Below are 14,176 nucleotides of genomic sequence, written 5' to 3'. Positions count from 1 at the left end.
ATTAGTCCTTTCAATGTGTATGTGTGTGTGTGTTCTGATTCTTAATTAAAGAACACACTGGAAAAGTGCTATTAACAAGGGATACACCGGAAAAAACACAAATATAACACCATACTTGAGTAATTATTGTTATGTGTTATGATATATTACAACAAAAAAGTGTGTCCAAGACAATGAAAGGGGTAAATCTTTTAAATGCATATTCAAAGTTCTTAGACATCTAATATTTGTATTCATGTTAGTTTCATTTCTTTAGAAAAAACTTGTATACCATTTTCAATCAAAGTTTTGATTTAATGAACCAAAAAATGTCAGGTGGTACAATCATCAAGCAAAAATCGATAACATATTTTCTTACTCCTTGAATACATGCGAGTGTACACAGCTTAATCATTATTTGTATTTATATATTTTTTATATATATAGTTATTGTATAGTAATATATCTTATATTTTTAATATACAAGTTTATACAGTATATATATATATATATATATATATATATATATATATATATATATATATATATATATATATGGGCTCGACAATAAGGACTGCCCGATGGCATGAGGCCAGTGTGAGAGAGATTCGGGCCAGTTACTAGAACTGTCACTTGCCAGACCGGGCCAGTGCTGCATTTATAACATTAGTTTAAGAGAACAACAAGTGATAGAGAACAAAAATTACACTGAGCGAACCAAGTATTCCAACCAAGGAGCGAGCGTGATTCTATTTAGCTCGCAAAAATGCTCGAGCGCATAATATACTGGACACGCCACAGACGCATGCAGACACCGAGCTCACTCTCCTAGCACTGTCCTCGCTCTTTTCCAAGTGTCTTAGCACCAGCTTTTACCAATGTGTTGAAAAAAAAAAAAAAAAACTCTTAATGAATTTCGTAGCGGGATTGCACATCTTGTGCAACATTTTAAGTATCCCCGCACATTCAGTGTTCACAGTGCGTAAAATCCCCACATTTTTCATTTTTACATGTTGGTGAAAAGCAGTAATCCACACATTGGAACAAAAGAAATCAAGAGTTTCATTCTATAGGACTGAAAATCCATGTCTCTCCGTTCATATGTCTCATCATCATATCTCTCCGTGCAGCGTAGACTGTTTAACATGCATGTGCTCTCGTAAAGGGACAGAGCGCTAGTTTTATTCCCACTGTAAAAAAAAAAAAAAGCACATTTTCTCTCAATAATTTGCCTTTAGAGATGAAGTGCCAAATGAAACGTAATAAACTTTGTTAAACCCCAGTGCTGGAAATCACGAGCTGCTCAGTATCCAAAATGCAAGTATAGATTTAACTAGGTTAGTTTCAAAATGTAATCATTAATTCGACATTATAATGGCATTTGATATGAAAAGAAGCAAGATCACTATGGCTATTAGGCTATTATTATCAGAGCTGTTTAGCTGCAGGGTGAAGATGAATATTCCAAACTGTCTACTTCATATCATCCTCATGAAACACCAGTTACATTTCTCATTTTTGGACCATACAGGTATTTTTGTTTTTGTTCTTTGTATATCAGTCAGTGTTGGTCTTGTTTGGGTTGTCTGATTTCATGTTATATACACATTCTTAATTCACAGATTTGGCCTAATATCTTCCTAATGTATATTACATGTCACAACCGATTTGGTAGCAAGTCTCTTCTCAGGGATTCATATGTTTATTACATTCAGCCAATAATCACATCTTTAACTCAGTGATTAAATCTTTGATCCTGTGTGTGAATACACTACAGATGGCCAAAAGTTGCATGACAGCATGACTAAACGGGTGACCGAAAACCCATCATCTGCACAACAGAACTCTTCACTTAAAAAACTCATGTGTAAATGGCAGGACGGCTGAGGTTAATATGATGTATTTATGAATTTATATCTGTAAAGCGCTTATATGGGATTACATAAGGCATAAATCACATCTTGCAAATTATAAATATGATTAAGTTTGGGGGCACATTGTCTTAAAAACATAATATATGTAAAAAATAATTATATGTGTATATAGTGTGTATATATAGGTGTGTATATATATGTGTGTATTTATATATATATATATATATATATATATATATATATATATATATATGTATATATGTATATATATATATATATATATATATATATATATATATATATATGTGTGTGTGTATACTGTATATATGTGTATATATATATATATATATATATATATATATATATATATATATATATATATATACACACACACACACACACACACACACACACACAACTGGTCAAAAGTTCTGAAATACTCATTCTTTATTATATATATATTTTTTTTTACATTTTAGAATAATAGTAAAGTCATCAAAACTATGGAATAACATAAATGGAACTATGGGAATTATGTTGTGACTAAACAAAATCCAAAATAAATACAATCTGTGTTATATTTTAGCATCTTCAAAGTAGTCACCCTTTGCTTAGAATTTGCAGACATGTACTCTTGACATTTTCTCAACCAACTTCTTGAGGTATCACCCTGGGATGCTTTTTAAACAGTACTGAAGGAGTTCCCATCTATGTTGGGCACTTATTGGCTGCTTTTCTTTATTATTTGGTCCAAGTCATCAATTTCAAAAACTTTTTTTAATTTTTTTATTAAATTTTAGTTTTATAATTAAATAAATTATTATAGTGGCACAATTATATTTTTGTCTACAAAATTAATTTCAAGGAGTCCCAAACCTTCTACATTCTATGGCAATTATTATGTCTGGATTCTACATTTTAAGTTTACAGAGATCCTACAAAGTTTGTGGTCTCCCCAAAAGTGATGTCATTTTTTTAAACAACATTTAGTTCTGGTAGTGTTCCAAGAATGCTGATATTTAAAATAACAGCACTGGGATGTTTTTCTTATTGTATCACTCCCCTTGTGTGCTGTGTTCGTGGCTTTCCAAATAGTGGTGTGGACTGTGATTTATCATTCATTTTGACACTGATTCATTCAATTCAATCAAATTTCAACAGATTACATCTTTATGCCAGTAGGTGCTGACAAATGAGCATTTTTTATGGTTATGAGCAAGGCCGCCGATAAAGGGGTACAACTGGCCCTTTTGTCCAGTAGAGGGGGGGTCCACAGAAAGGCTATTCCATATTGTAAAGCGCATCTAAACGCGTTAAGCGGGAGACGAGGATATAAACACGGAGACAGTGCGCAACCACTAAACTCATCCGGGTAGTGCACGCTGATGGGATAACTGTCCACCAAGGTTGGACAATGGACTGGAGGGGGGCCCGATGAATGCATTTAGTATTGTGCCCAGGAATTCCTACCTGCAGCCCTGGTTATGAGTGAGTCACTGAATCAATGAGTCATTGACTCAACTGATTCATTAAAACAATGTAAGTAAACTAGAACGATTAATTTCCTTAAAAGTAAGGATTTATATTTAACATGTTAATTTAGTGCATTGATTATATGAAAAATAACATCAAGAAAGAAAGAAATCAACAAAATTAATCATGCCCCCGTCCTGTACATAAAATCTGTAATTAGGAATGTTTCTACCATCGGATTACTTCAAGCCTGATGAACCACCTTGATGTTATTTCAAACCTGTGGCATTAGAGAGCAGTCAGTGTGACTCATACTGTACAGGCAATGTACCTTGGCAAACCAACGAGAGCAACAGGTAGCACACCCTTCTAGAGTTGATGCGATTTTCCACTAAAAGGCAGCTGGAAGCGTTTTTTTAAAAGTTTTAAAAACACAGACCAAAGTGAGAGACTCTAAAAGTGTCAATCTGACGCATGAGTACATAGACCAACATTTAAAAATAACGCAGAAGGAAGAAGGCCAATAAAAGGATATGTTCAATGATATGTAAATAAAACGAACAATATTTTGACTTTTGAAGCCAGTTTATGAATTGTCTTAATGCTTTACTTGTCTGCTGCCACAACATACACTCACTAGGCTTTTAATTAGGAACACTATGGTCAGGGTTGGGGAGTAACGGAATACATGTAATGGGATTATGTATTTAAATTACAAAATATTAGTAACTGTATTCCACTACAGTTACAGTTTAAATCATTGGTAATCAGAATACAGTTACATTCAAAAACTATTTTGATTACTGAAGAGATTACTTTGCATTTTATTGTCATTTGTTTCATTTAATATTTAGACTATTCAGTTGGAAAACATTTATCCATATAAAAGATGCAATCTGAGGAGCTTTCGAACAGCAGTGAAACACTTTCTTAATATGTGTTCCATTCATACAAGTTCATACTGTTGTGAGTGAAAAGGTGGATATGATGTCATTGAGGAATTTTCCCTTGGGAGCTTAATAAAGGAGCTACATCACATTTCTACAGCTTAACAAGAAAATAGTAAAAAACGCTTTGACAGATGAAACATAAATCCAGTAAATACACGATTACATGCCTTGTCAATGTTTTTTATGAGGTTAGGTTATTTTTACAAGAAATGCTAATCAATGTAGTCTTTAACATCGTATAGAAAGCTACAACCTATATATCTATGATGAAAATGCACGTTGGAGCATAACTTTTTTTCTTTGATATTATTCTTTTTTATTTAATTATTATTATTCCCCTTTTTCTCCCAATTTGGAATGCCCAATTCGCATTCGCTCGTGGTGGCGTAGTGACTCGCCTCAATCCGGGTGGCGGAAGACGAATCTCAGCTGCCTCTAAGGCCATCTGAGAACGTCAACCCGCGCATCTTATCACGTGACTTGTTGAGCGCGTTACCGCGGAGACACCGCGGCATCCATGTACAACTCACCACGTGCCCCACCAAGAGCGAACCACATTATAGCGATCATGAGGAGGTTAGCCCGTGTGACTCTACCCTCCCTAGCAACCGGACCAATTTGGTTGCTTAGGAGACCTGGCTGGAGTCACTCAGCCAGGTCTCCTAAGCTAGTTCGGGATTCGAACTAGCGAACTCCAGGGGTGGTAGCCAGCGTCTTTACCACTGAGCTACACAGGCCCTGCAAAAATCTTATTCTTAATGAGAATTTAAATATTGTTTTTCTGTAAAAATATCAAAAAATCCTTAAAGCAAGAAAAATTTAAGTGAATTTTCTTATTTTATTTACTTGTTTATAGTCAAAACAAGTGAAAAATTTGCCAGTACCGAAGAAGTAATCCAAAGTATTTAGATTACATTACTAACATCGAGTAATCTAATGGAATACGTTACAAATGACATTTTACAGCATGCATTCTTTAATATGTAGCGGAATACTTTTAAAAAGTAACCTTCCCAACCCTGACTATGGTTAATTCAATTATACATTTCAATCGATTGGCAGCCCAACTTAAAAACAATCATTCAAAATACTGATGTTCACGAATGGAACACCACTAGTTTGAACCAGGTTAGACTGCAGTGTAGAGACCGGAGTTGTGCATGATGCTTTGGTTTCTTTTGGAACTATTTTTGCTGGCAGTGAAGAAATGTACGAACTGACTGATTGATTGGAAAAGTAATAATGCACCTCTCCTCAACAAGCTACATGATTTGAGGCATAATTCACATCTGAGCACCAACACATTTGTTAAAATTGCTAACCCCAAGTGTGATAGTAACAGTGAAGCTTGCCTTAAACACCACTAATAATGGTGAATAACCAGGGTTGATCAAATCCTTGACAAGTCCACTTAAAATAAGACATGGGAAGTAATGATTTGATATACAGATTTGAGATTGTAATTAAGTCTGGATTATTCAGGGTTTAGCATTATATATTTTTCCTTAATGAGTTGTGTTGTCTCTTCCACAGAACAGAATCATCGAGGTGATGCTGCAATTTTCATGTGATGTTGGTCTGCAACAAACGCTCAACATAAAAATGAGAAGCAGAATTCAACTTTAGTCTCATCAGATCATGGGATCGTCTTCTAAATTGCTCAGTTCCTTCTAAGTCTTTGGGCAAACTTATTCTGAAATGAGAATAGTTTTTCAATGACAGCTGTCTTCCTGTCACTCTATTTAATGACAAACTTTCCGTATATTCGTGACCCAGTTTTTATTTTTATATGGTTGTCCTGAATGGCACTATACAAGGACTTGTCGCATCTTCTTAAAATGCTCTTTGGTCTTCATACTGTAGTTTTTTCTTGGAAAAGAACTTTTGGATTAAGGATGGATCGTAATGCCACTCATAATTTGACTGAATTTTATTTTGATTCGGGGAGTCACAATGTGATTACAAATCAATTACTTTTACTATTATGTTGGGCCGCAAGTCTTTTTTTAATACAATGTGCAACAGATACGCAAATACATGAAGATTTAATATGCAATTACTCTGTTTGAAATAAACAGCAACAAGTAAGGGCATTGAATTATTTTCACTTTTGTCATTACAGAATTTATAGTGTTTTATTACAGAGTTTTACCTTTGTCATTATAGAATTCACAGTTAAATAGACCATGGTTCCATACAAAAACAACACTCACAATCCTGGAGGAAAACAATCAGTGAAATTATGACGTAGGTGTAACTTACAGCTCCAAAGTACGGGGCCTGATGAACAACTCCTGTACCATCATCATCACGCACATAGTTATCCACGACAACAGAGAACGCTCCATTCTCCTTACACTGGACACAAAACAGGAAAAATCATAATGAATGTTAGGTTTCACAAGAATGATTAATGGATTAGTGCCTTTAGGGCTCTCACGATTATGAAATTTGGCTGACGATTAATTGTCAAACAAATAATTGCGATTATGTAACTGGGCATTTTTGTGGCATTAGCGCAGTAAAGGCTTCTGTCTGGCAACTCGACCATGTAGCTCATTTTTGTTCAAGTATCGTCGTATTGTGCTTCTTGAAACAACCACACCGTCTTTTTCCAGAGCAGCCTGTTTTTCTCCTGAGGTTACCTGTGGGTTTTTCTTTGTATCCCGAACAATTCTTCTGGCAGTTGTGGCTGAAATCTTTCTTGGTCTACCTGACCTTGTCTTGGTACCAAGAGATCCCCGAATTTTCCACTTCTTAAGTGATTGAACAGTACTGACTGACATTTTCAAGGCTTTGGATATATTTTTATATCCTTTTCCATCTTTATAAAGTTCCATTACCTTGTTATGCAGGTCTTTTGACAGTTCTTTTCTGCTCCCCATGGCTCAGTATCTAGCCTGCTCAGTGCATCCATGTGAGAGCTAACAAACTCATTGACTATTTATACACAGGCACTAATTGCAATTTGAAAAGCCACAGGTGTGGGAAATTAACCTTTAATTGCCATTTAAACCTGTGTGTCACCTTGTGTGTCTGTAACAAGGCCAAACATTCAAGGGAATGTAAACTTTTGATCAGGGCCATTTGGGTGCTTTTTGTTATCATTATGATTTAAAAAGGAGCCAAACAACTATGTGATGATAAATGGCTTCATATGATCACTATCCTTAAATAAAAGACCTGTCATCTGGTTATTGCGCCATCTTTCCTACTTCACGTATCACTCTGTGATCTCTAATAAAATCATTTAAACTTAAATGTTTCATGTCCATTTATTATTTATTTGGCAAGTAGTCTTGTTATAAGCAGCATAATGGGCAGTCAGATGGTCATTTTCACAAAATGCACACCAAAAGAACTCCCACGCAAGGGAGAGATGGAAATTAGCTGTTTCTAGGTACTCTGCTTTTTTTTCTTTACACGTAATAATATTTCATGTCCATTTTTATATTTATTTTGTAAGTAGCCATGTAACAACTGGGATTATGTACAGTCAGTCTGTCATAATTGCAAAATAAACCCCTTCAGGGTGATACTGATCCTGATCATCCTTTTGGGGTTTATTTTGCGATAACGACCGACTGACTGTACGTGGTAGAATATAGAAAATCAGAAAGTGAGCAGACACTTTTTCCATAGCACTGAATATTTATTAATCAAAATAAAATAAATAAAATATTAAGATAATTAAGCTTAAGATATCTTGACAAAACAAGTTAAATTTTCTTGAGATAAAAAAACTCAACCTAGAATCACTGTACTGTTCTAGGATAAAGTCCTTATATCGCAATTTAATCAGCTCTGCATATTTATGCAGAAAAAAAATTCTTACAGCTATTTATTTAGCACTAATTCAAGACTAATTCATTTTTTTCACATATTTCAGTTATTTCTGTCTGCGCGAAAGCAACATAAGAAGTGTGCAGTTTAGAGGGAACACTGAAGGAGACAACAAATGTTTAGGTCCAATCTCTGTTTTAACTAACAAAAAATCAATCAATCAAATGGTCTGAGAGTATAAATCAAGTGAGTGATTACACTGTTTACCTTAATGAAGTACTCGAAAAGAGGCTTGTATTTCTTCCCCTTCAGGGTCTTGCCAGAAAATCTATAAGACAAAAACAAACTTTATCAACACTAACTAGAAAAAATTAGAATATTTTCAATAAAAGATAATGGCACCAAAAACTCCTTTGACTTTGACCTTTTTCAAATCTAAGACTGATCAATACAGACAAAAAACAAAGGAGGAATTAAACAGTTTAAACAGCATCACCAAATGGAATTGTAAAGATAATCACTGTTTTCAGACATGTCTTCCATTGGCTGAACAAACTGATAGTCCCGCCCCACACTCACGCCACTGTTCAAACTAATTTAGCTGGGCTAGACAGGCCACTCAAACAAAGACCCCATTTATACCTGGTATTAAGTCCGATCCGATCATATGTGGTCAGGTGAGACACATCGCTGTTTACACCTGGTCGCTTAAATTGCATTTAGAATTAGCACTCTCATGAAAATTGGACAAGATGTAGCGCATGGTTGTTGCACATATCACTGCACCTAGCACGGTCACGAAAAGAGAGCCCAAGATGTTATAAGTATAACAAAAGTTTTAGGATAAAAATTGCTTTTTTCATAATAAATAGTACTTTAATTTAAAGCAGATGTGTTTAATTTCCACTCCACTGAAAAACTGCAAAAATAAACATTGTTTTCAAACACTCTTTTCACCCCTCCCCCCCCACTCAAAAATAGGGATGTGCACGAGTAATCAAATAATCGTTCTGCACAAACAACTCGACTTTTAAAAACACTATTTGAATGTCGCAAAATGATTTTCTTTTGTGCATTTGCCTGCCGTGTGCAACCCTGAATTATATTGTACCTCTGAATCTCTTACCAAATATTCGCCATTACAACTGAGTCCACTGTCCACATCAATCATATGAGTAGTAATTCTTCAAATAATGATCAAGTGATGTAGAAGAACATTATAACCTGGCATATATCCAGATGTGCAGTGTAGTCAAACGCACATTTAGCATGTTAAAGATATGATTCAGGTGTCTGGATCACAGTAGCCAGTGACGCTGTTCAGTTCTGCCAAAGTGTATCAGATAACGGTGGTCTGCTGTATCCTCTGCTATATAATGCTCAGAATGTGCCCGCAAGATTGGAATTGCACATGCAAATTGAGTTCAACAGCGATTTTGTGGGCGTGTTTGCACCACTGGCTGATCTGGATAATTCCTTTAGTGAAATGGGTGCTAAACCAGCAAAGACAGCACATGCAAATAACTGCAGCCTTTACCAGAGGCAATTCTTTCATAGTGAATTTTGGGTGAACTATTCTTTTAAGCTGGGATAAGAGTAAAAAAAAATTACATACTTTAGCTTTATATATATATATATATATATATATATATAGTATATTACAAAAATAGTATTGTTTTTGTCTAGTATAGAGGACCATTTATTTGTAGGGCTTCCTCAAAAGTAATTAAAGAATCATTAAGGAACTGTAATCATTAAATGGAATTAAATTAGAACCAGAACTGTTTAATAATTGTAAGATTCCCATCCCTACTAACTAATAAACAGTATAGCACACAAGATTTGCAGTAAATCCAATTCTCATTCTAGTCACTGCCTCTCTTCAGAAAAGGCCAAGAAACATTAATCAAAAGCAGAGCGATATTAATCAATAATAGGAGTTCAGCTCAGGTTTAATCCTACAATACCTCAGTGCACTGTTATCAGCCCACTGCACATCAAACCACTCTACACCACTCACCCAAATACAGGCAAACACACACACAATGACAACAATGATGCATGTATAGCTTAACTTGCCAAAACAAACACAAAGACTTACTCTTAACACTGGCTAATGGATGCATCACTTAGATATAATCACACAATTTAATATGGTAAATAACCTAAACATGAAATTGTTAAAAAAGAATAAAATCTTTAGCACTATATTTACTACATTTCACATAAAACTTTAATTTTATTAAAAAAATTTTTTTAAAAAGAATATAAAAAAACAAAACAAGATTGTATTTTAAATGGCAGATAGCAGTTTTTTCTTATTTCTGTTAAGTAATAAAATGTTAGTAATTTATTTGCACATGAAGAAATTGTTAATATACAGGTGCATCTCAATAAATTAGAATGTCGTGGAAAATTTATTTCAGTAATTCAGCTCAAATTGTGAAACTCGTGTATTAAATAAATTCAATGCACACAGACTGAAGTAGTTTAAGTCTTTGGTTCTTTCAATTGTGACGATTTTGGCTCACATTTAACAAAAACCCACCAATTCACTATCTCAAAAAATTAGAATACATCATAAGACCAATAAAAAAAACATTTTTAGTGAATTGTTGGCCTTCTGGAAAGTATGTTCATTTACTGTATATGTACTCAATACTTGGTAGGGGCTCCTTTTGCTTTAATTACTGCCTCAATTCGGCGTGGCATGGAGGTGATCAGTTTGTGGCACTGCTGAGGTGGTATGGAAGCCCAGGTTTCTTTGACAGTGGCCTTCAGCTCATCTGCATTTTTTGGTCTCTTGTTTCTCATTTTCCTCTTGACAATACCCCATAGATTCTCTATGGGGTTCAGGTCTGGTGAGTTTGCTGGCCAGTCAAGCACACCAACACCATGGTCATTTAACCAACTTTTGGTGCTTTTGGCAGTGTGGGCAGGTGCCAAATCCTGCTGGAAAATGAAATCAGCATCTTTAAAAAGCTGGTCAGCAGAAGGAAGCATGAAGTGCTCCAAAATTTCTTGGTAAACGGGTGCAGTGACTTTGGTTTTAAAAAAAAACACAATGGACCAACACCAGCAGATGACATTGCACCCCAAATCATCACAGACTGTGGAAATTTAACACTGGACTTCAAGCAGCTTGGGCTATGAGCTTCTCCACCCTTCCTCCAGACTCTAGGACCTTGGTTTCCAAATGAAATACAAAACTTGCTCTCATCTGAAAAGAGGACTTTGGAACACTGGGCAACAGTCCAGTTCTTCTTCTCCTTAGCCCAGGTAAGACACCTCTGACGTTGTCTGTGGTTCAGGAGTGGCTTAACAAGAGGAATACAACAACTGTAGCCAAATTCCTTGACACGTCTGTGTGTGGTGGCTCTTGATGCCTTGACCCCAGCTTCAGTCCATTCCTTGTGAAGTTCACCCAAATTCTTGAATCGATTTTGCTTGACAATCATAAGGCTGCGGTTCTCTCGGTTGGTTGTGCATCTTTTTCTTCCACACTTTTTCCTTCAACTCAACTTTCTGTTAACATGCTTGGATACAGCACTCTGTGAACAGCCAGCTTCTTTGGCAATGAATGTTTGTGGCTTACCCTCCTTGTGAAGGGTGTCAATGATTGTCTTCTGGACAACTGTCAGATCAGCAGTCTTCCACATGATTGTGTAGCCTAGTGAACCAAATTGAGAGACCATTTTGAAGGCTCAGGAAACCTTTGCAGGTGTTTTGAGTTGATTAGCTGATTGGCATGTCACCATATTCTAATTTTTTGAGATAGTGAATTGGTGGGTTTTTGTTAAATGTGAGCCAAAATCATCACAATTAAAAGAACAAAAGACTTAAACTACTTCAGTCTGTGTGCATTGAATTAATTTAATACACAAGTTTCACAATTTGAGTTGAATTACTGAAATAAATGAACTTTTCCACGACATTCTAATTTATTGAGATGCACCTGTATTAGGAAGAAGGAAATAACAGTACACACAGTAGTCCAGCAACCATGGATGGCATGTGCGCATTCATTTTCTTAGCGTTTTCTCAAAAAAGACCAAATCAAACCAACTGTACATACAGTGCACAGTGAAAATTACATTTAATTATAGCACACGTGTTTAAACAATTTAAACAGCCTGGATCGCCTGCTTGGATTGTCACGGATGCCTGTCATGATTTGTGAACCAGAAGACCTCTTGATCCTGATCCTAAAGTTTTAATTCGGGCTGACAGAACACGCACTTCAGAGGAAGATATTAGATGAGCGCTCGACGGGAAGAAAACGCTGGATTTTCATGAGTATCATGAATTGCATCTGTTTAAACTAGATATTTGCAGACGGTATATGATAGAAGTTTTATTGATATTTGCCTTTTTATCATTAGACAAGAAACTTAAAAGTCACAGGGAACTTCTGAGGAGAGGCTGATAGAATACGTGCTTTAGAGGAAGATATATTAGCGCTCCACAGGATGCTGGATTTTCTCAAGTTTTGTGAGGTTTGAGTATTACAACTGTTTAAACCAGGTATCCGCATATTTGCAGATGGTATATGATATTCGTTTTATTGATATTTGCCTTTTTATCATTAGACAAGACAGTTACAGGGAACTGTTGAGGAGAGAGGGAAAATAAAACAGGCAAGGACTTTAACTATGAGCTCAAACACTTCACATGCAAGCAGACCATTCCTAGCACCCTCGTGGCCTTAAGAAACAAATCGGCCAAATTTATTGGCTGATGTCGATAATTAAAAAATTCTAAATATCGGCTGATTTATTGTCCTCGCCGATAAATCGGTCAGCCGCTGTTACACATATACATATGTCCTTGAATTGACTCTCTTACCATTAGGATGGGTGAAAATAGTCATGCAGAATGATAGCAAGTAGTTTAGTTTGGATTGTTTTTAGCAATGCAAAATATACTGATGACTATATCGGCATCGGCCAACATTAGCATTTCTTCTTATTATCGCATTGGTCTGAATCTGCCAAAAGGTGGTAACATCAGGGCATTTTCCCCTCAAATCAGACAGTTAAACAAAAGAACTAAACAGTTTTGCACACTTTTCACATTTCCGAGTTTGGAACACTGAAGTAAACTATCACAGGGCAGACTATAGTGGTGAATGGAAATTCACTGCAAATATTTTTTGCATTTCCAATTGCTCCAACAGTAAAAGAAAAAAAAATCCACTTAATGCATTTCCATGTTTTTCCAAAATATGAAAAAAGAGAATGGTGAATTATGGCAGTCAGAAGAGAGAAAGATGCCAAATTTAATGTCCCTCACTCAGCAGCTGTATTAAAAACCCCATTGCAGCAGTGTTGACATTTTTTTCTTCTTCTTTTATGAATGGCAAGTAAATAAAAGTAAAAATAATGTTATGAATTTACACACACACACAAATGATTGCTAGATTTACGCTGCTAAATAAGGCAGAAACATGTCATCACAGACTGTGAATTTTTGTATGAATGCCAGGTAAATATAACACAAAGAATAATGTTTTGTACTGAATTTTAAAAATAATAAATACATTTTTTCTGCTATACATATTGGGTGTAATCTGTGTAATTTTAGTTGAAGCATTTAAACTAAAACTAGGCAAATTCACTATGCAACAGTTCTTCATAGGTTGATAACCTTTATAAATAAATAAGCATGTTTCTTTACAGTAATTTCATAGTTAAGTGGGCACTTTTCAGTTCTATTGCACCACATAACTGACCTGTGGTTATGGTTTGTACCAGTATACAAAGGGTAGCAAACCTTCATTAAAGAAAGGACTGACAAAATATAATCATGTTAAATGGGCCTATGGCCAAGAGGATGTGATGCCATTGCTTGGTTTAGATAAGATAATTTGCATCCTCTTCCAATACAACCACAACCCCAAACTTACTTGTCCAGGATGGTGTATTCACTGTCAGATTTGAAAAGAGCGATCAGTCTGGCCTCCATCATAATGTAGATCTTCTCTGAACTGTTATCTGAATGACAGAGACAGAAGTAGTCAGGCAAATTTTATCATACTCTAATATTTCAGGAAAAATCACGATCAACAGACTCAATCAACATCAAGGCACGGTCACATTTACCTTCGCACTATGAAAT

At 35.5% G+C, this 14,176-nt stretch overlaps 1 protein-coding gene across 1 annotated transcript in view; it reads right to left on the bottom strand.

Annotated features, from left to right (window-relative positions):
• The window catches only part of LOC127425929 (isoleucine--tRNA ligase, cytoplasmic-like), a 125,743-nt gene that overhangs the window by 88,073 nt on the left and 23,494 nt on the right, over positions 1 to 14,176 (bottom strand). Inside the window, exons 8-10 of the mRNA XM_051672259.1 lie at positions 13,965 to 14,052; positions 8,327 to 8,387; positions 6,539 to 6,634 (exon numbers count right to left, since the gene is read on the bottom strand). Of these exons, the coding sequence (XP_051528219.1) occupies positions 6,539 to 6,634; positions 8,327 to 8,387; positions 13,965 to 14,052 (245 nt within the window). The remainder of the gene's footprint in view (positions 1 to 6,538; positions 6,635 to 8,326; positions 8,388 to 13,964; positions 14,053 to 14,176) is intronic.

This window comes from Myxocyprinus asiaticus, chromosome 35, assembly GCF_019703515.2.
Source record: "Myxocyprinus asiaticus isolate MX2 ecotype Aquarium Trade chromosome 35, UBuf_Myxa_2, whole genome shotgun sequence".
Taxonomy (NCBI): domain Eukaryota; kingdom Metazoa; phylum Chordata; class Actinopteri; order Cypriniformes; family Catostomidae; genus Myxocyprinus; species Myxocyprinus asiaticus.
Note: the sequence above shows the minus strand (reverse complement) of the source record. Positions and strands in the feature narration are given on the sequence as shown.